The 26,113-nt window shown below is 49.8% G+C and overlaps 1 protein-coding gene across 5 annotated transcripts in view; it reads left to right on the top strand.

Moving 5' to 3' along the window:
• Positions 1 to 25,532, top strand: part of STX2 (syntaxin 2) — a 31,195-nt gene extending 5,663 nt beyond the window's left edge. Inside the window, exons 1-10 of one of the 5 annotated variants that reach the window (XM_032310115.1) lie at positions 890 to 1,063; positions 3,398 to 3,472; positions 6,243 to 6,342; positions 12,573 to 12,647; positions 14,061 to 14,134; positions 14,720 to 14,828; positions 16,456 to 16,529; positions 16,634 to 16,771; positions 18,795 to 18,905; positions 23,431 to 25,532. In XM_032310115.1, the coding sequence (XP_032166006.1) occupies positions 1,061 to 1,063; positions 3,398 to 3,472; positions 6,243 to 6,342; positions 12,573 to 12,647; positions 14,061 to 14,134; positions 14,720 to 14,828; positions 16,456 to 16,529; positions 16,634 to 16,771; positions 18,795 to 18,905; positions 23,431 to 23,508 (837 nt within the window). In that variant the 5' untranslated portion in view covers positions 890 to 1,060 and the 3' untranslated portion in view covers positions 23,509 to 25,532. The other 4 variants (XR_004277992.1, XM_032310114.1, XM_032310116.1 and 1 more) reach the window with 4 other exon arrangements.
• Positions 25,533 to 26,113: the final 581 nt, after the last annotated feature.

The following is a 26,113-nucleotide window of genomic DNA, read 5'->3' as shown; positions in this document are numbered from 1 at the left end:
TCGCGGTTGCAGGCAGAGAGAGCATCCCCTTGCCTATAGGGCTGGCCGGAGATCAAGGGTGCGGGGCGGGTCAGAGGGTGGAGGCAGCACTGAGCTTCCTCCATCTGGTTTGCTGGTGGGCGCTGTGCATGGGGTGCAGTCAGCGCCCAGCGTGGAAGTGTGGCGGCGATGTGACGTGCTCCCCACAGCGGCGTGAGGTCGGGAACTGTGTCCCCGAGCACGGCAGTGGGCTGCTGTGTCTCCTGGAGTGGCAGCTGGAGTTTTCTGCAGCGTGGAGCCACTGCACGTTCTCTGTGGGATTCACCTGGGGTGACCTAGTGCCGTGGGGGTAGGGGGGTGCGGGTGAAGCAGGACCGGTTGCAGGGAGGTGGTGGTTGAACCATGTGGTGGATGCACCCAAGGCTCATTGTCGCATTCCTTCTCCTTGCGCGGCTTTGCAGCCTTCCCTGCCTTCCCCAGCGTTCCCCAGCAGGCAGGACCAAAGCGCCCTGTGTGAGTCTGCAGTGACTTTCAGAGCGGAGAGATGGGAGCCGCCCTGTGAGAGTCGGGTTGGGCGGACGCCTTTCTCATCTCTCTGGCCCCGGGCCACAGTTGGAACCACCGCGCTCACTCCTAAGTCAAGTTCACGTCCGTTCACAGGAAGCCAGCTGCTTGCGTGATGCTGTTTCACTCTTGCTCCTGACTCGAGGGGGACGTGACATAACTGTTTCCTGCTGAGATCCCGCCTTGGAGAAGGGAAGACGGATAGCCACCGTAGGGCGGTACAGGGCCAAGTCAGGATGAGTGGGGTGCGGAGTACACTCTAGGAAGCCAGGGGCAAGGCTGCCGCCGGGAGTCTGGAGGAGGGCCTGTGGTAGCCGACAGAGCACCTCTGGATGGAGAAGTTTTAAGAGCGAGGGTATTTGGAGTCAAATCGACAAGGGCAGCCTCTCTGTCCTCGGCGCCTCGGCCTCTTCCTGGCAGCATGGGGACAGCAGAGTGAATGGGACCATTGGCCAAGTGTTGGAGCTGGCGGTGAAGGACAGCTCTTTGTGGCCAGAGTCAGCGTGGGGAATTGTTGATGGTGAGCTTTGTAAAGTGGGACAGATGGGGGCGGGGGCACATGCTGGCCCAGGACTGCTCAGCTCTGAGGACCTGAGCACAGCCCTTCACTGTGTGGTTTGTGTTCCAGTGTGTGACGCAGCGATGTGGACCCGGGCCGTGGGTGGTGGTTGGCGAGGGTGCTTCCTGCAGCCCTGGTGCACCAGCAGCAGCGCTCTGTCTCCGTGAGCTGGGCCCACCTGGTGGGGTTAGAAGTACCCATGGCTCCCCTTGATGTCCGTTGTGGTGGCATGCTTGCCGGTGCCCGGCTCAAGTGCGGCTCTGCTCACAGCCGAGACTAGAATGAACTGATGACACAGCCCTGTGACACAGAGACCCCTTTGGTCACACAGGGGGACAGAGGTGCTTACAACCTGTCTCTGAAGGAGGTGGGGCCAGGAGAGCCCATGGTTCACAGACCAGGAGGCAGACCTCGGAGGTTCAGGTGCTGATGGGGAGCAGTCTGGAGCCCACATCTGGGGGATGCTGCTTTCCTGCTGTGTCCCTCGTCCCCACCAAGGTTCACAGGCAGAGGTCTGGGGTTAGGCCTTCTATGTCTGCTTTCCTAGGGACACATTTCAACTCGTGACATTTGTCCTGCTAATGCAGACAAACCCAGCATTGTCAGCAGCCCTCATCCAGGTGTCTTTCTCAACAGCTGTCGTCATGTGAGAGCAAGGTGGTGGTTCAGTGTGACTCAGGACACTAAGGGGAGTCAGGGCACAGGGAACAAATAGGGTCATCAGTGCGGCCACGCCTGTCTGAGAGGTGCCAGTGGGTCCCTCCAGCGAGAGAGTATGTGCAGGCTTGTGCCGGTGGTGCTTCTGCTTCCCCTTGCCCACTGTCCCCCTGGTCCTGTCGTGCTGGTCCCGCCCCACTCCTCTGGTCCCCAGCACTGTGTCATCCTGCGATTAGGGCTTCCTGCCATTCTCCTCCTGCAAGCTGCTCCTCTGAGCCAGCTCTTCCTCTCTATCGAAGAGAAACCTCTCTTTTCCCTTTGCCTCTGCCAACAGATGTGGCTTATCTTCGCCCAGAAGAGGCCCCAGGCTGAGCGAGGTGACCTCCAGAGATGATCTCAGGGCGGTGGGAGAGTATTGGTGACTGTTAGGCCAAATCTCCGGGCTTTTGTGAGGGCTCCAGATGGTGCAGAGGGAAGGCCTCCTATGATTTCTTAAACATTTGTGAACTTTTCAGATGTTTCTTAGCTAAATTCTAGTAGAATTTTGTCTGCAAGTTATTCCTAGGCTGTAGATCAGTAAAGCTGCAGTGCAGACTTGGAGTGGATAATGACTTCCACTATGCTAAGGTTCTGAGAATTCCCAAAACCCACGGCCTCCTCGGCTTCTGCAGGGCTCATCTGCTGTGTCCTCAGGCACATGGTTCAGAGCTGTTCCCCCCATGGACTTTCTGGCAGGTTTTCTTTCCTTGTCCTGCAGTCCCGCCAGCCCCACTAGGGGATGCTGCAGACACGACTTTGATGCCCGCGGTGAGCCACGGAACAGTCCCCTGGGCTGGCGGTGCTCTGCGCATGTGTCGTGCACGGCTGCCTTCCCAGGGCTGGCTTCCGCTGTACAGGCTTCGCCTCCCTGAAAAGTGGCTCTTCACACAGGGTCCCGGGTCCAGCAGCAGCAGGAGACCGTGTCTGACATACTAGAGTGCTCAGAATGCTTCACCCTGACCTGCCGAGTCAGATACCCAGCCTTCCCACGACTCTTCTGCACCTCAAGTTTGAGAACTGCCCTAGAATATTCTCGGATGGGATTTAAACATTCAGAGCCTGGTTGCTGGTGTAGCATCCCCAGCTCTTTCCAGTGGTCAGGACAGTGCTTTCCTTCTTCCTAGTAAGTGTTTCCTTATTAGAGTGCCACTGAATGTTTGTGGGTGCCCCTGGGAGTCCCTCACGTAGGGAACAATGAGGACCGCCGGCTGCTACAGGTGCAAGTTCCTTGAAAACTGTGTGCTTTAGAAAAGTTAGCCCGTGCTGTCAGCATTTTTCATCTTTATAGAAAATATGCGGTACGAGGGGTTCGCTTCTTGAGGATAAAACCTGGGGTGTCATGTTGACTTCCGTGGTGCATGAGCAGCTCCTTGTCGCCAAGTTCCGGGAAGCCCTGCCATTGCTTCCAGGAGGTGGCCGTGCTGCCCCCAGGGCTGTCTGCTGCCTCCGCCCTGCCCCACCAGCCAGTTCTCAGTCTGCCGCGGACAGTGCGGGCCTATTAGACCTCGTGCTCCAGCCGGTCGCTTTTCTCTTTGACCTTGTGGGCCTACATGAACATCTCTAAAATCTGAATTTTCCTTTTTATATTTTCCATTTTAGTGTAGAAAAGATGACGATGGGGACACAAGTGTTGTTGTTGAAAAGGACCATTTCATGGATGATTTCTTCCACCAGGTAAGAGCCATTCGATGAAGCCCAGCTAGACTTTCTTCTTTAGACACAGTTAGTGTAACTATGTGTGTGTGATATTTGAAATAATACTAAATGTAACATTTGCAAAAGTTGTTTCTGTTGACGTAGGTTCCCTAGAATTTTTCATGCCCTGAACATACCTGGTTGTATTGAGCCATTCTTCCTGGTAAGAGGTTTGGGGAGGGGCTGCCGGGAGTGGTGGTTTGCAGCCGTGGAGCCCCAGGTCCCCTGTCCTCCCCAAGGAGGAGCTCTACACTCCCGCCTTGGGTGGCGCTTCTCTCTGTGGAGCTGGGGCCGGGAGATAGCTCCTCTAGCTAGGCTGCCTCTGGGAGACTTGCCACGCCCTGTGGTAGGCCTGTGTCTCACAGGTCCTCACCCCAGGACCACGGGTGCTCTCCAGACTGCCTCTGCTGCTGCTCACACGCATGCTCTTATGCTCGTTCTCTCTCAAATAAATATGAATAAAGTCCTAAAAGTGTACTGTTTTAATACAAATATATGAAAAGTTAGCAGTTTTGAGAGTTTGCTGAATACTTGGGATTAGCGTAGCCATGGGGTTTCTGGTATTTATGATGTTAGCTCCTGATTGTACCTAGTGGGAAAAGCATGAAAGTCATTGTTTGATACAGGGACTCACTTCAAAGTGCGAAGCAGTTACGATATTGCATGTCCTGGTTTCCCTTTGGAAATGAGACCCTCTGTATTGTCTTGACTTTACCTACTCACTCTGTGAAATTATTTTTTTTATATTTTACCCCCTTTATCTGCTTAATTCTTCCATGCCAATTCCTTGTGAAAATGTAGTTCTTAAAGACTCTCCTGGTGTTAATGAAATGTTGCTGTTATGTCTGACAGAAGACTCGTATATCGCAGACCTGGCTCTTGGTTTCTGGGAACGATGTGCTGACCCAGCTTGGCTGTGGCACCCCAGAAGTGTGAGAATGGTGTGTGGGCTCGGGGGCAGCAGAACCCAGCGGAAGTCAGATTCTCACTTGTTAAATAGTTGTTTCATGTCACAGTTAAGCTTTGTGGAGTGACTTCTTACACATATAGACAACGATATTGTTAATACAAACTTGTTTTTAGAGAACGGCATTCAGATCTTAAAGATCATACAGAACGTTGTAAAAGGTAGGATTTCGCACCCGGCTGGTGCTTGGTGAAGGACTTAGGATGGTGCCCTACTGGGTGGCCAGGGAACATCCCCTTTGTGAAGGTGATTTGTAAGGGACAGAAAGAGACCCCACGCCGTGTCCCTCCTGGCTGTCGGTGGGAGTGGGCGCCACCGTGACTGCGGTGCTGCCCCCTGGCACTATGCGGAGAGCGTCACAGCCTCCTTTCCTTTCTGGGCTACACTAGGGCCGCTGTTGGAGAGGCTGAGGGGGTGTCTACTGCAGAACTCTGTGGGGGGCCAAACGGTGTTTTTTCTCCTGATGACTGTAGTTTCCGGCAGAAATGGCACTTTCAGGGCCGCTGGTGGGGCTGCCAGCCTGTGCACTGAACCCAGAGCATCGCTGCACGTGTTTACACCTTCATGATGAACTAGCAGACGTTTAAAAGAATCAGCTTTTATTTTATTAATTGTTTTCACGCACGAAGTCCGTAAAGTCCTACAGAAATTATGTGTGGCTGGAAATCCCCTCCAGGCCCCGCAGTATGGCCGTTCACCCTTCTCGGGAGGCAGCGTTCTGTGTTACCCTCTCCTCCAACACTTGGGTTTTCCAGATGTGCTTTGCAGCTGGGCCCTGGGGCCTCTGGGGAAGCCAAGACCCCTTCACGGAGTCCATGTGGTCAAGACCGTGTTTATAGGGATGCGAAGTCCTCCTTTCCTCTTGTTCTCTCATGAGTGTGTGGACTTAGTCTCTCTCCGCTGCTGTCACAAATCAGCACAACCCAGTGGCTTCCCTCACATGCCTTCATCTCAAGCGGTCCTGGCCGGACCTGAGACGAGCCTGCCGGCGGGGCCGGCTTCTTCCGGAGGCTCTAGGGAAGAGGCTGCTCAAGTTGGCACACCCTCGTCTCCTAGATTTGACCCTCCGCCTCCTTTTTTTGAGGAGTCCTGTGGCTGCTTGGGGGCGACTCAGACAGTCCAGGATAATTTCCCATCTTAGACTCTCGGCCCCATCCGCAGAGTCCCCTGTAAGGGGACACTCACGGGACTGGGACGTGGGCTACTGCCACAACATGCAGTGGTTTTGTAATTACTGTTCTAAAACGAATCAGTAAATATTTAAGCTATTTTTCTGGTGTGCTAATTATGGATGTTTGGATCCATTGGGATAAATCTCACTGGTGAGTACCTTACATTTTGAAATAAGCGTTGACTAGTTGAGATCATGAGAGGTGAAAACGTGACTATGAAGGCTTGGCCCTGTCGACCACAAATACCTCCCCACACGGAGGCGTGGCTGCCTCCTCCTCTGCTGCTCGGAGCGCTGGGCGCGTGGCCGTGTGCCTCCAGTGACTGGCACCTGTGCAGACGCTTGGCTGTTGATCGTTGAGGTTTTTCCCACCTGGTAGTTCTGTTAGTGAATGTTAGTTGATATCGCCTTAGTCATGGGAGTATGGATCTTAACACAGTAATTTTCTTTATCTTTAAAATAAATAATTATCAATGTGAGAATTGAAAAAGGCTGGTATTTCTTGATGTGATTGTTATCTTCCTTCCTTTTTCCTTCCCTTTCTAGGTAATAGGAAGGGGTAGCAAGTTGGAATTGGCCACGACGGTGACGGCTGTTTTTATCTGTCCTAGGTTGAGGAGATCAGGAACAGTACAGCTAAAATAGCTCAGTATGTTGAAGAAGTAAAGAAAAACCACAGCATCATACTTTCTGCACCAAACCCAGAAGGAAGTAAGTCACTGGCTTTAAAAACTGTGCCCCCCTCTCTCTCACTGCCTGTGAACCAGGCCTCAGCCCTGACTGCACGCGCGGTGGCGCAGGGAACTTGTCCGGATCCTGGAAGTTGGCAGGCCGCCCCTGCATTCGGACGCACTTTCTCTCCCTCTGCTCTTCTCCCTGCTCACGCTCACTCTCTCTAAGATAAAGTAGATCTTTAAACAAAAGAAAGTTAATAAGAGACTGAGTTGGAAAGCAGCATTTGTTAGGGCAGGTTTACGGGTGATCTCAAGTGTTCAGGAAAGGCTTTTTTGTATGGAGTATGCTGTTCTGGATGTCTGTTAAGTAATGATTTTAAGTTAACCCGGAATGAGGACCTTGGTAATTATAAGGGAGTGTTTGCTTGATCTGGAGAGATAAATCCTGAAAACTTTAAAGGTACAATGGATGGGGCACCTGGGTGGTTCAGTTGGTTAAGCATCTGCTGTTGGCTCAGGTCATGATCCCGGGGTCCTGGGATTGAGCCCTGCATCAGACTGCCTGCTCAGCTGGGGGTCTGCTGCTCCCTCTACCTCTGCTGCTGCCCCTGCTTGTGTGCGTGCTCTCTCTATCTGACAAATAAATAAGATCTTAAAAAAAATAAAGGTAAGATGGATTGGGATAAGCCAGAGATTGTGATTGAAATATCATTTTGGGGAAGAAGTGGTATTTTTACAATATTATATCTTTTAATCCATAAAAGGGTCTGTCCTTCTACAATTTTCATTTCTTTGATCTCGCTCAGTTGTGCTCACAGGGTGTGGTGTAGGGACCGCACACAGCCTGCCCTGTTTCTTACGAGGTCGCTAGTGTGAACAGTGTGACCGTATCTGCTGCAGGTGTGTTCGTTGTTTGTTTCTACGTCTAGAAGTACGGTGGGTTCTTAGACGTTGACCATTATCTTGCCTAATTACCTATTAACGCGGTTAATTTCTGTGTAGATTGTATTGGGTTGGCTCTGCGCCCAGTCATGTGATCTGCAAATAATGACGCTTTTCCCTTTGCTTTGTGCGATTTTTAGTGGACTTACTTCAGTGACCTCTGATACGGGGTTAAGTATCCAATACGGGGTTAAGTGGAAGTGGTGGTCCCCTCTTGTTCTCAACCTCGGAGGAAAGCTCAAAGCAACTTTTTGTTAGAGAATTATTTGGTATATAGCCTTACGTTGACAAAATAAAGATATTTCACAGAAAATGAACACGTTCTTAATTTTTTTTTTTTAATTTCATTTATTTATTTGACAGACAGAGATCACAAGTAGAGAGGCAGGCAGAGAGAGAGAGAGATCACAAGTACGCAGAGAGGCAGGCAGAGGGACGGGAAAGCAGGCTCCCGGCCAAGCAGAGAGCCTGATGCGGGGCTTGATCCCAGGACCCTGAGATCGTGACCTGAGCCAAAGGCAGAGGCTTTAACCCACTGAGCCACCCAGGAACCCCAACATGTTCTTAATTTTAAGATTTTGCATGTCTTGTAAAATAATTATTTGACCCTCACTAGGTGCCTTACCTTATGGTTTTGAAGGCCGTTTCCCGAATGTCATCACTAGCCTGTGAAACAGGAGCTATGGCACCTTGTCATGCCAGATCCCCTCTTGGGAAGTTGATGTCCTCAGTAATAAAGACCCTGACCAGTGTGGCTTAAATAAAGTCCCGTTTACCTTACTATTGTGTTCCACACACCTATTTGCCCACAGAATTTTCTTTTTTTTTTTTTTTTTTAAAGATTTTATTTATTTGACAGAGAGAAATCACAAGTAGATGGAGAGGCAGGCAGAGAGAGAGAGAGAGGGAAGCAGGCTCCCTACCAAGCAGAGAGCCCTATGCGGGACTCGATCCCAGGACCCCGAGATCATGACCTGAGCCGAAGGCAGTGGCTTTAACCCACTGAGCCGCCCGGGCGCCCCACAGGCAGAACTCTTAATGCTTCCCAGTAGTCCCTACTGGGCTCTGAATAAAACTATCGCTCTTGTCTTTTGTCTGTTTCATGACAGAGTGTGAACCAAAATGTGGGAGGCACTGTCCTAGTGCCTACTTAGTTGACCCTTGAAAAGAGAAATACAGTTCATGTCCTGTGGAACTGGGAGAGGGGAGCCTGGGGCGATGCACAGGCTGCCGGCCCCTGGCAGGCGGGGGTGCCTTGGCGCTCTCCCTGCCTGGCTCCCGGGTGGGATACACGATGAGTGGACGGGCTGCCCAGGCCCACCTGGCCGCACCCTGGTGTCCCGTTCCTGGGTCTGTTCCTGCTGGATCAAGGGACTGGCACCGTTAGACATGTTCTCCACAGTTTCAGTGTGAACATTTTCAGTCGACGGGAAGGTTGCAGTGACGGTCCGTGGGCCTCAGCGGTTGTCCACATTGGCCACGCTGACCTGTGTGTTTGTGCCTGTACGGACACACAGTGTACGTGCTGTCACATGCGATACGTGTGTTCCATGTGTGCTGTGTTATTCGTGCTGACTCCTTTCAGAGTGACCTTTTTGGGGCACTCCGAAGGACACTCTTGCTCGCTGGCACTATTCATCTGGCAGAGGACAGTCACGCCGACTCAGTGCTGTTGCCTGACGGGCAGCCCTGTTCCCGCCCCAAGCCTGGTCCCATGTGTGTCACCCTCTGTAGCCAGCCGCTCCCTCCCTCCAGGGCGGGGCCAGACGCATGTGCGCAGAAAGCTGGGGATTAAGGCCTTCACAACCGGAGGAGGGTCTCATGCTGCACTGGGCCTTTCATCATGGGGGCGTCCCTCCCACTGCCACGAACAGACGCTCTCTGTGCCCTTGCAGCCACGTTGCTTGCGTGAACAGAGCTCCCTGGTTTGCCTTGATTCGTGGCTGTGGGATCGCTCTCCCCGCCACTTTCTTTCTTTCTTTCTTTCTTTTTAAAAAGATTTTATGTATTTATTTGACAAAGATCACAAGTAGGCGGAGAGGCAGGCAGAGAGAGAGGGGGATGCAGGCTCCCTGCCGAGCAGAGAGCCCGATTCAGGGCTCAATCCCAGGACCCTGGGATCATGACCTGAGCCGAAGGCAGAGGCTTTAACCCACTGAGCCACCCAGGCACCCCTCCCCGCCACTTTCTGATGATCTTCCCATAGCCGTGTGCCTAATGTGTATCTCTCGTCTTTTATACGTACAGTATTATGGGGTTTGTCACTTTTCCAGTCTGGTCATTTTTGATCTCTACGTGCTTGTAGGCTGTTACTGAGCATCACTGACATATTGGGGTGGACATTCACAGTCATGTTTGTTTTTCATTTTTCTTGCTTGTTCTCCGTTACTTCTCTCTCTTTTCAGGCTTTCTTTTGGCTTAGGTTTTAAGAATTTTATCCCCTCCACTGCTAGCTTGTTTATGAGTCCTATTTTCTGTTGTTGCAGTGCTGTCCTCTGGAGTACAGCGTCCATTCTTGACTTAAGGTCCAACAGGAATCTGTGTTTTTACTACTTCCAGACACAGGGACCTCAGAAACTTTAACCACATCTGTTCTTGTATGCACATGTCATCGTATATATGTGATGCGTAAAAGTAATGTAAACGTTTGTACCATGAATGCCCGTTCGGATCCCCCCACATGCATACCCCTACCAGTGCTCCTTATTTTTTCTTGAGTCTCACAACTTCCATCTGAGATCATTTCTTTCTTTTTTAAAGATTTTATTTATTTATCAGAGAGAGAGGGGGGCAGAGAGCAAGCACAGGCAGACAGAGAGGCAGGCAGAGGCAGAGGGAGAAGCAGGCTCCCTGCCGAGCAAGGAGCCCGATGTGGGACTCGATCCCAGGACGCTGGGATCATGACCTGAGCCGAAGGCAGCTGCTCAACCAACTGAGCCACCCAGGCGTCCCTGAGATCGTTTCTTTCTAAAAAGCACTCTTAGGGGGTGCCTGGGTGGCTCAATTGTTAAGTATCTGCCTTCGGCTCAGGTCATGATCTCAGGGTCCTGGGACTGAATTCCGCATCGGGCTCTCTGCTCAGCCTGCATCTCCCTCTCCCACCCTCCCACTTGTGTTCCCTCTCTTGCTGTTTCTCTGTCAAATAAATAAAAATAAAAAATCTTTAAGAAAAAAAAAAAAAGCACTCTTTGTTACTGCTTTTAGTAGGGAACATGCAGTTCTCTGCAATTTTCCAACTATAATCTTATTCTTTTTTTTTAAATATTTTATTTATTTATTTGACAGAGAGAGATCACAAGTAGGCAGAGAGGCAGCAGAGAGAGAGGAGGAAGCAGGCTCCCTGCCGAGCAGAGAGCCCGATGTGAGGCTTGATCCTAGGACCCTGAGATCATGACCTGAGTAGAAGGCAGAGGCTTAACCCACTGAGCCACCCAGGTGCCCCTATAATCTTGTTCTTGAAGGATGTTTTCACTGAGTGGTGAAAGTAATTTTCTTTGACCATCTTGAAGATTCTGAAGTAATCTTTACAGTGCCTTTTTTTTTTTTTTTTTAAGTCAGCTGTTGAATTGTAGCTTTTAAGACACTTGGTCTTTGGTCTTTGGTTTAGCAATTTTGCCCTGCTGTTTCTGGATGCGGTTTTCTCTTGTTTGCGCTGCTTTTCCTGAGTTAGCCTCCTGGGCCCCTGGGTCTGCACCTATGGCCGCCCGGGCCACTTTGTCCTCATGATCTGTCCCTGGTCTGTTTCCTGCCTTCCCTCTTTGGGAGACCTGCAGTCTGCGGGGTCAGGGCCTTTTCCCTGTGCCTGGGGTTCCCTACCCCCCGTTCTGTTCTCCCCCGTCTCACCATCCCGCTGGGGAGTCTGTCTGCGGTTCATCTGCAGACCTCTCTTTCCCCGTTGAGAGATTTCTGGGTGAGATGTTTTTAGTCCTGGAATTTCACTTCGTTCCTTTCTGACAAAATTCCTAACCTTGCATTTCACCCCTTTGGACATAACGATCCCACCGTATCTGACGAGCCACTCCCTGGTGCTCCTGGCGCCTGTGTGCCTCCACTGTGGTTCTTTGTGTGCCTGGCTCTTTGGGATTGGGCCCCGGGTTTGGTGCATAAAAGCTTGTGGCAGTGATTTGAGTCCTCCTTTTCTAGAAGATGATTTTTAAACATTTCTGACGGACGGCCAGGGGCAGCAGCAGTTCTGGGTGTAGTTTGGGAGGCTTAGATGAGCTGCGTCAAGGTCCCTCCTCCGGAGCTTTGCAGCTCTCCCCTCCTCTCCCCTGCCTCCAGCTTCAGGCCGCTCCAGTCGCTGGCTCCCCCTCCAGGTGTCTTCCTGGATCTCCTTACCTGCCTTGTTAGCTTTAAATGCCTTCAAGCAGATTAAAACACATTTTGTCCAGCTTTCCTGATGGTTCTCAGCAGGAGTGTTTATCGTGCCACATCCTTTCCCCAGTGGTTTGAAATGCCACCTTTGCCACGGATAAGCTTATGGCTCTTCTCTGTCCCTTGAAGGGATCAGATCTGGTCACGCCTCTTCCATTTCCCTCACAAACACCTGAGGCCTCTGCCTGCCTGTGTGAGCGGGGAGTCCGGGATCCATCCTGGAACAGCCCAGGGCTTTTGTATCCAGAGTGGGGTGCTCCTGGGGAGTACCAGCTGGGGGCAGGGCTCTGACCCATCCAAGGCTCCAGCCTCCGTTCTCAGTTACAAAGGCTTTGGTGCCCCCCCCCCCAGTGTGGCTTGTAGCTGTTCCCCAAGTCTGCCATGCCGTGTCCTCAGCTGGGCTGCACACCTGCACATGTTCTGCCCCGAGTGCATTTTCCTGTCGACTCCTGCACTGCTCTCCCTCTCCAGACACAGGGGCTGTGTCTGGGGGCTTAGCCTTCCCAGTGCAGGGACAGGCACTTCCGTGAGGAACCTGCTTCAGTCAGGCAGGGATGAGCACAAAGGAAATCAAACACATGGGAGAACTTCTTTCCAGAATATGGTTAAATTTCTGCTTCCTTCCTTAGGTCTAGGTGTTAGCAACAGAGTCAGTTTCAGCAGTTAAATGCTAGCACCCAGTTCTTCCCAAATGTTCACCCAGTTCCTCCCTCACAGTCACCTGCGGGCTGGTTAGGTCGGATTGCAGGCTGCAGGTCCCACCTTGAGTCGGTCTGAGTGGGGCCCAGGAATGTGCATTTCTACCAGGACCCCACCTAGTGCTGAGGCTCCTTGGTCTGGGAGTCCCACTTTGAGACCCAAACACTTAAATATTTACCAGGAATGTTGTTCCATTTAAATTAATTGTGTATTATAGCTTAGATGTCCCCCCCTTTTTTTTAAATTTTAAAGAAATAAAAGAAGAACTTGAAGATCTGAACAAAGAAATCAAGAAAACTGCGAACAAAATCCGAGCCAAGTTGAAGTGTGAGTTTACAGCTTTGGCTGCATGTAATGGGTGATGGGGGCATGTGGGTAATCTGTGTTTCCTTTATAATCTCTGATTCTTGACATTTTTACAAGTCGGAAGTGTGAGCGCTTTAATTTATATGAACTTGGGGTAGTGGCCTTTGCATTACTCATTGTTCTAGGATTCTTAGCTGCTGGCTCTAAGGACCGCACACAGGGAGCTAAAGCTAACAGTGTTAATCTGCAAATTCAGGATAGAACAACTAGTTTGTATTCATCAAGGTTAATTAAACATTTGCTTATAAATTGTTAATCTCTCATTGAGGCCTATTTTTATGACATTTTTTGCTGAATTACAGGTATTTCAGAAGGTGAGTAGCCTTCCATACGAATCTCTAGTTCTTAAATAGTTTCTTAACTTTGTAGGAGTTTAGCTTGTGGTGCTCGGGTTCAGCTCCAAGAGGTGGTTTCTGAGAGGGCTGCCAGGAAGACGCTTTGTATCCGTTACAGAGGAGCATTCAAACCCAGGAAATCTTCACAGATCAGAAAGAACTTTTGTTGGCACATTGTAGACAGGTTGGGGCAGGGAGATGACCGCCCCCAGCCTGTGGCCACACCCTTCAGCTCTGCACCCGTAGGGCTCCACCTGCCCTGGTGGCTTCATCAGCACATATGTCAGTGTATTGAAGACCAGAAGGATTTTCACCCCCAAATACAACCATGTGCCATGATCATATATATCCACACAGGTTTTTTTTTTTTTTTTTTTTAAAGATTTTATTTATTTATTTGTCAGAGAGAGAGACCATGAGAGAGGGAACACAAGCAGGGGAAGTGGCAGAGCAGGGAACCTGATGTGGGGCTGATCCCAGGATGCTGGGATCATGACCTGAGCCAAAGGCAGACGCATAATGACTGAGCCACCCAGGCGCCCCAAAACACATTTTTTAGGAAATATCCCATCAGAATTTACGCTTCCCCAGTGTTCTTTGAGTTTCTTTTTACAGTGTGCTTGAACTGGGTTCCAGATGAGGGCCGTACCCTGTGATCGGCGGCGCGTCACTTAAAGTTTTAAACTCAGACTCTCCTTCCGTCTTCCTCTCTTTTTCTTTTGGTTGGAGAAACCAGGACATTTGTCCATCAGAGTTTCCATGCTTCAGGGTTTGAAAGCTCTGTATCTCCTGTAGACGGATGGTTAAGTTCTCCAAACTCCATCAGAGTCAGGTGATTTCTTTTGCTTGTTTTTCTTTTAAATGTTAAGATAGAATAAGTGGTTTTATTTGGTGGTATTACCACTGACGGATGATCATTATTAAGACCCATACATCTATGAGGAATTGGAAAGATAAGAAAGAAAAGCAGCTAGAGGTTTGGCTTGAGAAACTTCTGTGTTTTAGTTTGAGAGGTGACTCTTTCCCTGTCTGTCTCCAGCGATTGAGCACAGTGTCAATCAGGATGAGAGTGGGAGCCGGGCTTCGGTGGATCTTCGCATCCGGAGAACCCAGGTTTGCCTGTCGGCCTCGCCCAGATGGCAGCGATGTGTAGAATAGGTCTCTTTACTGCTTTCAGATTTGAAGTCATCTTTATGTCCATTAATCCTTATAACATCCCTGCATACAAGGGGGTGATCTACAGATGACCTCCTTATTATGAAGGAAAAGGGTATTCCGTCCATCAGCAGGGTTCTGCTCTGAAGAGCAGTATTATCTGAATTATCTGAGTCCCTGGAGGGTGGGGGGTGGGGTCCACACCTTCTAAAGGTTTGTGGTGTGGACGGTGGTGTCCAGGCTGCTAGCTTCTGCTTGACGAGGGGGTGCCCAGTGTGCAGGCCCGGCCGTGTCCGGTGAGGCGGGAACCGTGGGTGAGTTCAAGTCCCAGCATCCATGTCCATGCAGTGGGGGTCCCAGAGGGTCCGGGCTGGTGGCGCACGGGAAGCTGTCGGTATGGTTTCTGTCCTAGAGTTGGCTGGTCCTCTCACTTTCTGTCTGAAGGACTCCCATGACTGCTTTAGTTTTCCTGGTGTCATATTTTGTATGTCACTTTCAGCAGAAGAAATGGTCGTTATATATTAATTTCTTCTGTGTTAATAGCATTCCGTACTATCTCGGAAATTTGTGGAAGTTATGACAGAATATAATGAGGCACAGACTCTATTCCGGGAGCGGAGCAAAGGACGGATACAACGTCAGCTAGAAATAAGTGAGTAGAGGAAAATGCTATTTTTGTTAAAAACATATTATTTTTAATGTCTGACATCAAAGTACTCTAATTCAGAAGAGTTATTCCATCTCTATTTTTGTCAATATTGCAAAACCTAAAACCTTTTCATGGCTTCCTATTCATTGAATCACCAGAACTTTTTCTTTATTTACATCCTTTGGAAAATCCTTGGTGAGTGGACTTTAAATCATTTTCTAATCAGCTTTACTTTTAGAGTGTTAATCAGATTTGGAAAACTTCCAGCCGTTATCTCCCCAAGTACTTTTCTGTTGCCCCCAACCTTCTGTGCCCCATCTGGGGAGACAGTCTCAGAGGGCCTCACAGGGCTGTGTGTCTGGCGAGCAAGTGCGGGCGGCCCTTTGCTCCAGCCTACCTTGCAAGGATCCGTGCATTGCCATCAGCCTGGGATGGTGGGGCTCCGGTTTTCCTCCGGGCAGAAGGCACCTTGCTGACCACTTAAAGGTCAATCTGCTGTGCCTGCTCCCCGTTAGAGAAGACCATCTCCTCAGCTGTGGCGTGAGCTCATGACGGGTGCAGTGGCCACCAGGGCTGTGGGCTTTGTGCACCTTCTCAGGGACTTGGGGAGCCCAGGATAGCCACGAGTGTGAACCTCGTCAAACAGCATTTCATCCTATTTAGAGACTCAGTTATATCCCACGCCAGTGATGTGCAGAGTGTACAGGTCAGTGGCTCTAGTGGGTCACAAGTCCAGTTGCACAATATCTTCGCTCCAAAGATGTGCACCTACTTCCGTCACTCCTCGGCCCTCTTCCCCTGAGCCCTAGGCAGCCACCGACCTCTGCCAACTGGCCCGTTTTGGATACTTCATATACGTGCAGTCTCACAATATGTGCCCTTTTATGACTGGCCTCTTCCACTTAAAACAGATTTTTTGAGATGCAGCCATCTGCGGCCTGCTGGCTCAGGTGCCATCGTGCAGATGGGCCACGCTGTGTCTCTCTGGGGCCCTGATGATGGACGTTTGGGTCATTTCCTGATGACAATATGGATAATGCTGTTGTCAACTTTCTCTTTAAATGAGATTTTCATTATTATGATGTTCATTTAATTTGGTCTTTCATGGCACAAATTGAAAAAAAAAAGAATTACCAGTTGCGTGTTTTTGAAAACCTGTGGATGTATTTCTTAGAGAGCATTAATACATTTAAACTCAAGGAAAAAATACCATCAACTAACACATAGCGAGTATTAAAGCCCCTGCTTCTAATTGTTCAGTCTTTATTTGTGATCTTCTAGTCTATGCTGATAGCACACCCTTTATCTGTGAGCCAGAGGTAAACTTTTAGAAACACGTGTGGTTCCAGATACATATGACGTCCTCCTTAGAGTTGTTTCTCATTCTTACTAAAGTTAGATTTCATGATTCATTCCAGTTATGAGGTTCTTCTGAGAGTTTTCCAATTTTTCCTGTTTCTTAGTCTTAGGTCAGTTTCTCTCAACATTAACACTCATTTAACAAGATACATTTGAAAGGTCTGAAAAGCCTTTAAAAACGTAAACTCGAGTGGTAGTTGGTGACATATGGCTGAGAGGGTCGTTTACAAATGTGGGTGCGTCCTGAGTGGAGTGTGTGTTCGTCTTGCAGCTGGAAGAGCCACAACGGATGACGAGCTGGAGGAGATGCTGGAGAGCGGGAGCCCTTCGGTCTTCACGGCGGACGTGAGCGCCCGGGAGGCCACGCGCCTACACGCGTCTGCCTGTGCCTCACTCCCGAAGCGGCCCTGAGTTCATCAGTATTTCTCTTTTGTGTTTGTTTTTCAAAGATCATATCAGATTCTCAAATTACTAGACAAGCGCTCAATGAAATTGAGTCTCGTCACAAGGACATCATGAAGCTGGAGACCAGCATCCGGGAGCTGCACGAGATGTTCACGGACATGGCCATGTTCGTGGAGACCCAGGTAACTGCACACAGCTCCCTGTCTCCCACACAGACAGCAGGCATCTGTGGAATCTCCTAGCAGAGTCCTGCATGGCCGAGAAAGCCAGAGCTGTGGGTCCAGTCTCAAAAGTCAGAAGAGGCTTGCAGCGTTACTGTGAGGTAGGAATGCTGGCGACTGCTTCAGCTTGCAACAGAGAGGGACTGGCTTCGTACTCGAAGTCTGTGTGTGCACAGGACAGCCGGCGAAGCAGACCTGGGCAGACTTTGGTTCAGGAGGATTTTTAGTGAGACGTACAAATATCGAGCTGGAATTGTGAATGAAGAGGGAGATACAAAGTCTTATGTGTGTACATACCCATCTGTGTAAGCATAATCCAGTAGCACGCACACATGCCCGTGTGTGTACATGGCATGAACGCAGCTCTGCACAACAGTGTTCACAGAAAGAAAGAGATCTACCAAGTAAGGTAACATGGGTCTGTAGGGCTTTAGTTTTCTTCTCTAAAAAGTGTGTATTTCTCAAGTGTTCTACAAGGAGCACGTATTAGCACGTAATGGGAAGAAACGTTTAAAAGAATAAGCCCTAAATTTAGGGTACTGTCTGTGACACACGCAGAAGCCTGTGTCCACGGCATGGTGGTCTAATTCTTGGTTTGTCCAGGACACAGGTAAGGAGGGCAGGCCACCCCAGGGAAGAGGGTGGAAGGAGTGTAGACAGTTCCTTACAAAATGTAAAATCCAGTGTCAAATACAGGCTGGTGTGTTCTGACTCCTGGGACCTGAATCAGGCCCTCCCTGATGTTTCCAGTATGGAGGGAGGCCTGTACACGGCTGCTCGTTGATTCAGGGGTTAGGATTCTGGTGACACCCATTACCTTGGGAGGGTCCATGTCACCCATCTTCAGTAGATCGTGTCCTCATGCCTTTGAAGGCTGGTTTCGGGGTCTGCTCTGGCAGGAGCAGTCTGGTGAGAGGTTTTGAACCCGACCAGCTTATTTTCTGGATTATGTGAGGGGTGACAGGAAGTCCATCCTTGTATGGGACTCATTCTCCATGTGTGTCCCTGACCTTTGGAAGAACACTGTTTATTTTTGAGGACGTTTATCATAAAACGTGGAAAGCTCAGGTACTGTGTGATTGGCAGGAAAACCCAACAGCCCCGGGGAGGGGCATTGGGGGTGGGGCGTGGGCTCACTCTTGTTTGGCTTGGGTGGGGCCCTTGCCTTCCTACACCAGAAGTTTCTGCCAGCTTCCTGTCTTCAGGGAGGATTCTGCAGTAAGGACACTACACGGTTTCTGTAATTACGGAAGGTTTCAGAGCACCTTCGACTAACTATGATGGTTCTACAGCAGATGTGTTGCATTAAGGTCCGTTAAGAAAGGGCTGTGTTCTCAGCTTTGTGTCATGGTCTCCTTGTAGAAGAGTGTTAGTAACACTATGTCGGCTCCTCGAGCTCAGACTATGTGTGTAGTCAGAGATGCTAGTGAGCGTGGGAGGTAATGGGTGTCCTTTTCCACTGCTGCCGGCGTTGCTGCAGGTTGTCTGCCATGGACGGAGAGCAGGTACCGGCCCCTCTCCCCTCGCTCCTCCCTGCGCTCGCCTCGCCCCACACACTTCCTCAAGCTCGTCAGCCTAGTGTCACACATACGCTGCTCTTGGTTTTCTGGTGTTCTAAGGAGACCATGGCAGTGTGCCACTCAAACCATGTCATTATACATCGCGTGTGTGCGCGTGCCAGGAAGGCGCTGGGCTGCGTGCACACAAGAGCACATCTCAGAGTGTCCTTGATGTGCCTTTCACCCTCAGCCTTGCTGCCCACCCTTCTCATCTGTGCTCATTCTTTTTAAAACATAAATTCTGATCATTTTGTATTGGCATGTGTACAGTGGTTTCATCTGTCCGTAAACGTGGAAAACATTCGGTGTCTATTACGTGCACATTACGTCCCTGTGAAGCCTTTGTCTGTGCTCCGTGGCTGTTGTAAGATACGCGCTCAGGTGTTTCAGGGGTGTCCTCTGAGCCTGGAACTTTCTGTCTTAAGGGCGAAATGATCAACAACATAGAAAAGAACGTGATGAACGCCACAGACTACGTGGAGCGCGCGAAAGAGGAGACGAAGAGAGCCGTGAGGTACCGCAGCAGAGCCAGACGGGTGAGTCTGCCTCCTCGGACTTCGAGTGCACGCTTCTGTTGTGCTGGCTTTGAGGGTAGTGTGTGGAGGTAGCCCTCCTTAAAAGGGATTCCAGGAAATAAATGATTCCTTAAATTCTTATTTCACTCTCAAATGGAAGTGATTCTGTTTGCTAAACGGTGAAGGTTGTGTAGGGAAATGTGTTGACCATGGGCCTTTGTGTTCTGCGGCCCCACGTTTCTCCAGAGACCTCTGTGTCTTGGGCGGTGTCTGGAGGGGGTGTAAATACAATGGGACCGGAATTCTAGAAGCTGTCGGTCACACATGTTGTGCTGCGAACCCTTGATTCCTCCCTCGGGTTACTTGCTGATTCTCTGGTTTGGAGGAAGAAGAGCGTTGCTGAGGCCGGACTGTGGTTCTGTAGCTGCCGCCGTTCAGGCTCTGTGAAGGGGTTGTCCGTACCCAAATTCCGCGTGAGTTGTGAGCAAAGCTCTTCCAAGAAAACAGCGACACGGTGGAATTAAGTTCTAACTCAGGAAGAAGAAAGCTTTCTCCAGGTTTCTAACTCAGGAAGTTAAGTTCTAACTCAGGAAGAAGAAGTTCTAACTCAGGAAGAAGAAAGCTTTCTCCAGGTTTCTCAGGTGTCCTTGCCGGCTCTTCTTCCTGTCCTTGTCCCCGGAGTGGGGAGGGCCACACAAAGTCCCCGCTGCTGCCTCCTGTCCTGGGAGAGGGCTGTGCGACTTCACGGTGCCTTTCTGGTCGGGGGTTTCCATGCGCTGCCCACAGAATGCAGACAGGAAAGGAAGGGCTGGGGTCTGTGCGCAGAGGCCACGGTGCTCACTGTTCGCGGGCCGCAGCTCTGGGGCCCCTCTGGGCTCTCCTTGTAGCCTGCATCTCCCGGGGCCTATCTGAGCACGCTCTTGTCCTTGAAGCATGACATCAGTCTGTGTCACCACTCTTTAAAATACTCCTGCGTGAAGGAGGTGGTACAGTCCACATGTGAGTTCTTAGTCTGCTTCCAGGCACACTGTGGACTAGTCTGACAAGGTCATTAGCCAAGGGCCGGTCCCTTCCTTTGCCTAACCAGCATAGCAGTGCAGTGAGAATTTTCATGAAAAGTTGGTTTTACAAAGACAGCAGGCCTCCTGTTAAGTACAGACTCTGCTGCTGAGGAGGCCTCCCTGTCTGGTGTCAGCTACTGTCCGGTACTGTCCCCACCTCTCCGGTGACACAGCTGACCCCTGACGTCACACAGCTTGTCCACACTGCTCACTCTGTTCCCAAACGCCCCACTGCCGCATCTGCTCAGACCTCAAGGCCTGCGGGCGCAGCCGGCCTCCGGGTGCTGTGCTTTCTGGGGTGGTGCAGGGGCAGCGGAGGGTCCCCCGCTGACAGCAAACAAACATGGAACAACAGGGCAGGGCTCGTTCCGGAGCTCTGGCTGCTGGAACAGGGGTTGGGGCCTCCCTCATCCCTGGCACTGATGGAACCTGATAGCCCGAGTTCTAGAACCGTTTATCTCCAAACAGCCTCACCTCGTGCAACTAAATACCACGCTTTTAAAGAACTAAAAGCTGTCAAACAGTCAGGTGTCCTGTAACTTGGATTTTAAAGCAGCTTCCTGGGGATGGTTCTACTGTCAGAATGATGTCTTCTAACGTGGTGCCAGGAGAGCACCGTAATGTAATTGGCTTGCTTTTCTTTGACAGAAACAGTGGATGATTGTAGCCGTGTCAGTGCCCTGGTTTCCGTAAATGCTCTGATTATCGGTTTATCAGTCGTCAGATGCCCACGCGGATCATGTCCGTGTGTGTACCCCCGCTGGCACGGCAGAGAGGAACTGACTGCTCGTCCATGCAGTAACTGTCCTTATCAGCTATGCGGCTTGCCCAGTCCTGCCAGCCTGTCTGTGGGGAGGCCTTCTTACGTGGCCCGTGTGCAGGTGTGCAGGTGTGGCAGGGGTCCCCTTCCTTCCTGCGGGGCACCCACAGCCCAGAGGCGCTTGCTCAGTGAACGGGCACTTCCTGCGTTCATGGACCTTTCCAGGTTTCAGCTTTGGGAATAATTGCAACAACTGAAAGTTGCTTTGTGAGGTTTCCCCACTGCGGGGGTTCCCGGGGGCTGGGGGGTAGTGGGAGTGGGGTCTCCAGGGACATCCTTCGTGTGCGCCCACTGCTGGTGCTTTCCCCATGCCCCCTCGCTGAAGCGAAGGCCATCGGGTCAGCCCGCCCACTCGTTGAAGGGTCCTGAGTAGAACATATGGTTCTACTTCATGGTGATGGAGGTCCCTAGATTTCTGTTTGCCTTGTTTACCGCTCTCCAAGCTTCAGTACATTTTGTGTTTTCACTCCGGTCTCTGGTACACCTGGGACCCTCCTCCCTGAGGGGGCGCTCGGCTGGCATGTGGCTGGTGGGCTGCGGTGTCCCGGGCCGGTTGGCCACCTCCTCCCGAGGGCCGCAATGCAGCGCCCGGCAGCGGGGTGATGGCGGGTGGTCCTGGGGAGCCCCTTCTCCGGCTGTGAGGGCGACTGCAGACATGGGATGGACATCAAGTGGAGAGGAGGCCCGCACTGACGTCGGGGCTGGGGGTCCTGAGCCCGTGTTATCCACGTGCCCCAGGATCACACGGGATGTGGTTTCAGAGAGGCTCTGGCCACGGAGCTGGTCGTAGGTCATTCTTCAGAAGGAAGGAGGCTTAGCACTCTGTATTGAGACATTTATGTGATCTTCACGATGCTGTCCTGTTAGCTCTGCTGGGGCTAACACAGTGTCTGTGATTTTCTTTGCTAATATAATTGCATTTAAAAATATTTTTATAATTACTTTAAAAATACATATTTTCTTAGTTTTTTCCGTTGGTTGTAATATGGTTGTTTGAACATGGTTACGCTAAAGGTTAAAATTAACGTTTAGGTTGGACTTAGAGATGCTGTTTGGTCATGCTATTGGGTAAAAGCAGGCTTTTCAGTGTGATTTTTGGAGGAGCAGTGGGCTTATTGTGGGCCTTGGGCCCAGTTTACTCTAGTGTCTTCAAATATGAATACAGAACAGTCCTCATTAATAAAAACACCCCAGAGTGCATGTCAACAATTACTTCTTTTATACAAATGCAGTAGTTGATGTCTATAATTATACTTCTGAAAATTTATGTTTTCAGCAGAGCCCTCCGGGGGGCCAGGCACCAGACTGTATGCACTTTGTGGAAGTAACACTGCAGCATGGGGGGCGGGGGGGGCACTTGATTCCTAGTCCAAGGACACAGGCAGAGAGTGCCTGGCCCATGGTTTGTGTCTATGAGTTGGGAAAGCCAGGCCTAGAACTCAGAACAGGATTGGTGCCCTGGGTGTGCTCTGCCCACTGAGAGAAGGCCCACGTGTGGTTTGTGCTGTTGGCGGGGTGTTAGACAAGAATGGTTGTTCCATCTGGAGCGCAGGAGTTCAGCTATCATGGAATTCGGAGGAGCGCCACCTCGAGCCGGTGGGAAAGGAAGGACAGGTGCGCAGAGCCAGCCCCGGGGTACAGAAAGTCCGAGCTCACGTGCAGGGTGGCCGGGTCTCCCAGGGGCCCCAGGTGGTGGCAGTAGGTGCTGGAGCTGAAGGGTGCCCGCTGATGGGAAGGAAGAAGGGACCGGAGGCCAGAGGAAAGGCTGTCATCAGATCATTGTGCTGAGCAGAGTTCACAGGCGTATGGTGGGATGTGGCTGGGGCTGCAGTCCTCATGCCAGGAATATGGGGACCTGAAGGTGGCACTCCCTGCCCTCGGAGTGACTGAACGTTTCCTGTGGGCCTGGCATGCAGTGTGGACGGAGCTGCTACAGGCCAGTGCTGGCTCAGAGCCGTGCCATCTTAATAGGCGTGTTTCTTAGGCGCCGGTGTGGCCTGTGTGTGCGAGCTGGCGGTACAGGTCCACAAAGGGAACCCAGAGTCATGCAGGACCAGGTGCCTTTAGCCTTGTGACTTCCTATCTTCTCCCCCAGATGAGTCCCCTGGATGAGACCAGATGCCCTAAGCCAAGGGCGGGCTAGCTTCCAGCTGTGCAGGAATGCTTATTAGCTGAGAACAAAGCTGGCTGTGCTCATAGCCCGGCCTCTGTGCTGCAGATGTGGTGGAAGGGTCAGCAGCTTCCAGTTTCTCACGCATGTGCACACACCTCAGTGTGAAAACATGGGGAGGTCAGAGGTTGGCAAATGAGAGATTCATGTAAGGTTGGAGAAGATGTGCAGTATGTCCAGGAATAACAGTTTGTTGTTTTCATCTAACCACTAGGGAGTGTTCGTTAAGAACCCGCACGGTGCCGAGTAGACATTGCCTTTCCCTCCAGGAGCATGTGTCGTTGTAACAACAACCGTTTTAGCTACATCCCCTTAATTTAATAGACGTGTGTGTAGCTCAGAGCTTCGCCCCTGGAGCTTTCCTTCCGCACTCCATCCTTTTCTGTGACCTGTGGGACTCGTATTTTAAACTCTTTCATATTTTGTAAAATGACATTAGTGATTTCTTTCTTTTGATACTTTGCAAATTAATTAATGTTTTTCTTTATCTTGCAGAAAATGATGTTCATTATTATTTGTGTAATTGTTTTGCTTGTGATCCTTGGAATTGTCCTAGCAACAACGTTGTCATAGCAACCATGTCCCGAGAGCCACTCTCCTCGGAGTCAGACCACACCTGCAGCAAGTCCGCCGCCTCCTGTTCCATGACTGAGCCCCAGATGCTGCGACCTGTGGCGCTGGGTGCTGACCGTTTCTTAGTGAAGGAGAGGGCATATCTCAACAGGATGCATCATTCAGGGAAAGTCTGAGTGGGATAGGTGTGACGAGTTACCCCGAACAGCCCTGGACTCTGAACAGCACATCACAACAATGTAACAATGTGAAACTTTCTTCAGTGGCCTTAAAATAAGGAATTATTGAAAATTTCAATTTTTTTTATATTTCAGTGTTAAAAATACATGTGAAGTTTAATTAGGAATACTTTGTGTTAGGAAGCTAGTAGATTTGAGGTCTGAGCTTTCCTTCTCCACCCCTCCCAGCTAACCCTCTAATTAAGAGACGTTTTTGTACTGTGTTTAATTTGTGTTTGTTTGTTGTTTGCAACAAAAATGTTTATCATCACAGCTGTTTTGTAAGATATCTATAACTTTTAATGTTTATAAATTGTTTAATATATTAACATTTTAATTCGCTCCATTTTTACATATTTAATATCGCCTTTTGAAAGAACATTCACGACATCGTCAGAGCCGCCTTTACAACCGTTGTTTGCCTTCAGCAAAGTCCATGTCGGGTGCCAAGGCCCCGAAATGCCTTTAAGTGCCTTCTGTTGGTAGTGATGTGTAGGGTGCCAGTGCCCTTGACACCCTCCAGGACAGTCCCCGTTACTGTGCTCGTCTCCACGGCTCGACATAATAAATCAGTTCCTGCACTGTGAAAGCCCACGGCCTCTTGCTTGTTCATTAGAAATAAATCTTATGAGTCCCTGTTTACATTCCTAAGGCCTGAGCTTAGGATGCTGAGAAGACCAGGATTCAGTACTTCCTAAACTCGTGGAAATTATTTCCAGACGTTAATTCTTCTAGATGTAAACTGTTGTACGGAGTCCTCAAATGCTCTTGTTAAGTACTTACTACTCTGCTGAACTATAGAAGTGAATTACCAGCGTTTACAGGGATCGCTCATTAAAGATTTTTATTGCTTATTCATGTTGTTTAGTATAATAATACGGTTGTTTTTTTGACTTGTAAAGTGTACGCGGTCTCACTAGTGAGCGGACTTCTGGAAGGTAGCAGCTAGGCAAACTGTAAATGAACGTGAAGGATGGTCACAATGTCGCTAACTCTGGTGATGGCCGTCTGTGACCGTGTCAGCATGTCTGTATTCTGACGTTGGGCTGGAAGCAGATGGAGACGTTCTTGGTTCCACACAGTAAGTGTGAATGATGCTGAGGGATTTGGAACTGTGTTCTTTGTGTCCTACAATTATGAATCCCACTCGTTCCCAATTTATGCATGCAGTGGCTTAGCTTACACTCAGATCTGAATGCATTTGCATTTGCTGGCTGATCACTGCCGCGTTCTCGGAATTACGAGAGGAACCTTCTGGCCATCACGTGTTTTTAAGAGTCTTGAAACCGCCGGTCAGTGGAGTGTGCTCACTGCTGTGTGCCTACGTTGAGACTCGCCTCGAGGGATGTTTAAATACTTAGCGATCATGCTTGTATTCATATAGCTTTTGGGCACCTGTTTGTATAATTATGTCCGTGTGTCCATCTGTGTCGTCATGGTTCTGGTTCTGCTCATTCAGGTCATCCTCCCTCCTCTGAAGGCCTGACTGAATGTGTGCTGCTGTCATCAGAGTTACAGAAGTGCCTTTTGATTTCTGTTTAGATAAATAATCCAGTTAGTTATCACATAGCACGTCTGTATGTGTAAGCCTCAAGCACCTGTTTGAGATGGGATTTTTAAAAATATATTTACAGATTCACTTGTTACTTTTTATCATTTTTCCAAATATTTTATGTTTACATTAAAAAAAAAAAACTGCCAGAGAACTGAAAACAAATTTACTTTTAGTCTTGTCACTTCTGGAAAGATTTTTGGGGACATACTTTATTGCATATCCATTAATAAATTGTTCTCTTGAGAAAACTACTCTTACCTCTGTGGCCATTATTATGTATCATAATGTGAGTTAATGGTGTTAGGGGTTTTGATAGGTTTGGGTTATCTGTGTCATTATTACAAGCCTCTGTGACTCGTGTCTCAGGGCCCGTCTTTCTTGCTGCTCACAACAAATGCTAATTCAGGGAACTTAGGGTACATGTCAGAGTTACTGACTTCCAGTGCTTACGTCCATTCGACAGTCTCCTTTGTTAATGGGTGGGTGGGGATGTCCCTGTGCCCCCAGTGCTCTGAGCTGTTTATCCTCTTTCTTTCTTTCTTTTTTTTTTTTTTTTTAATTTTATTTATTTGTCAGAGAGAGAGCACAAGTAGGCAAGAGTGGCAGGCAGAGGCAGAGAGAGAAGCAGGCTCCCCAATGAGCAAGGAGCCTGACGGGGGACTTGATCCAAGGACTCTAGGATCACAACCCGAGCCAAAGGCAGCGGCCTAACGCACTGAGCCACTCAGGCGTCCCTATCCTCTATTTCTTAATCCTCTTTCAGAATTTTTCTGTTTTTCTTTATTAAAGGATCTTATTTATTTATTTGACAGAGATCACAAGCAGGCAGGGA

This window comes from Mustela erminea, chromosome 13 (assembly GCF_009829155.1).
Source record: "Mustela erminea isolate mMusErm1 chromosome 13, mMusErm1.Pri, whole genome shotgun sequence".
Classification (NCBI taxonomy): domain Eukaryota; kingdom Metazoa; phylum Chordata; class Mammalia; order Carnivora; family Mustelidae; genus Mustela; species Mustela erminea.
Note: the sequence above shows the minus strand (reverse complement) of the source record. Positions and strands in the feature narration are given on the sequence as shown.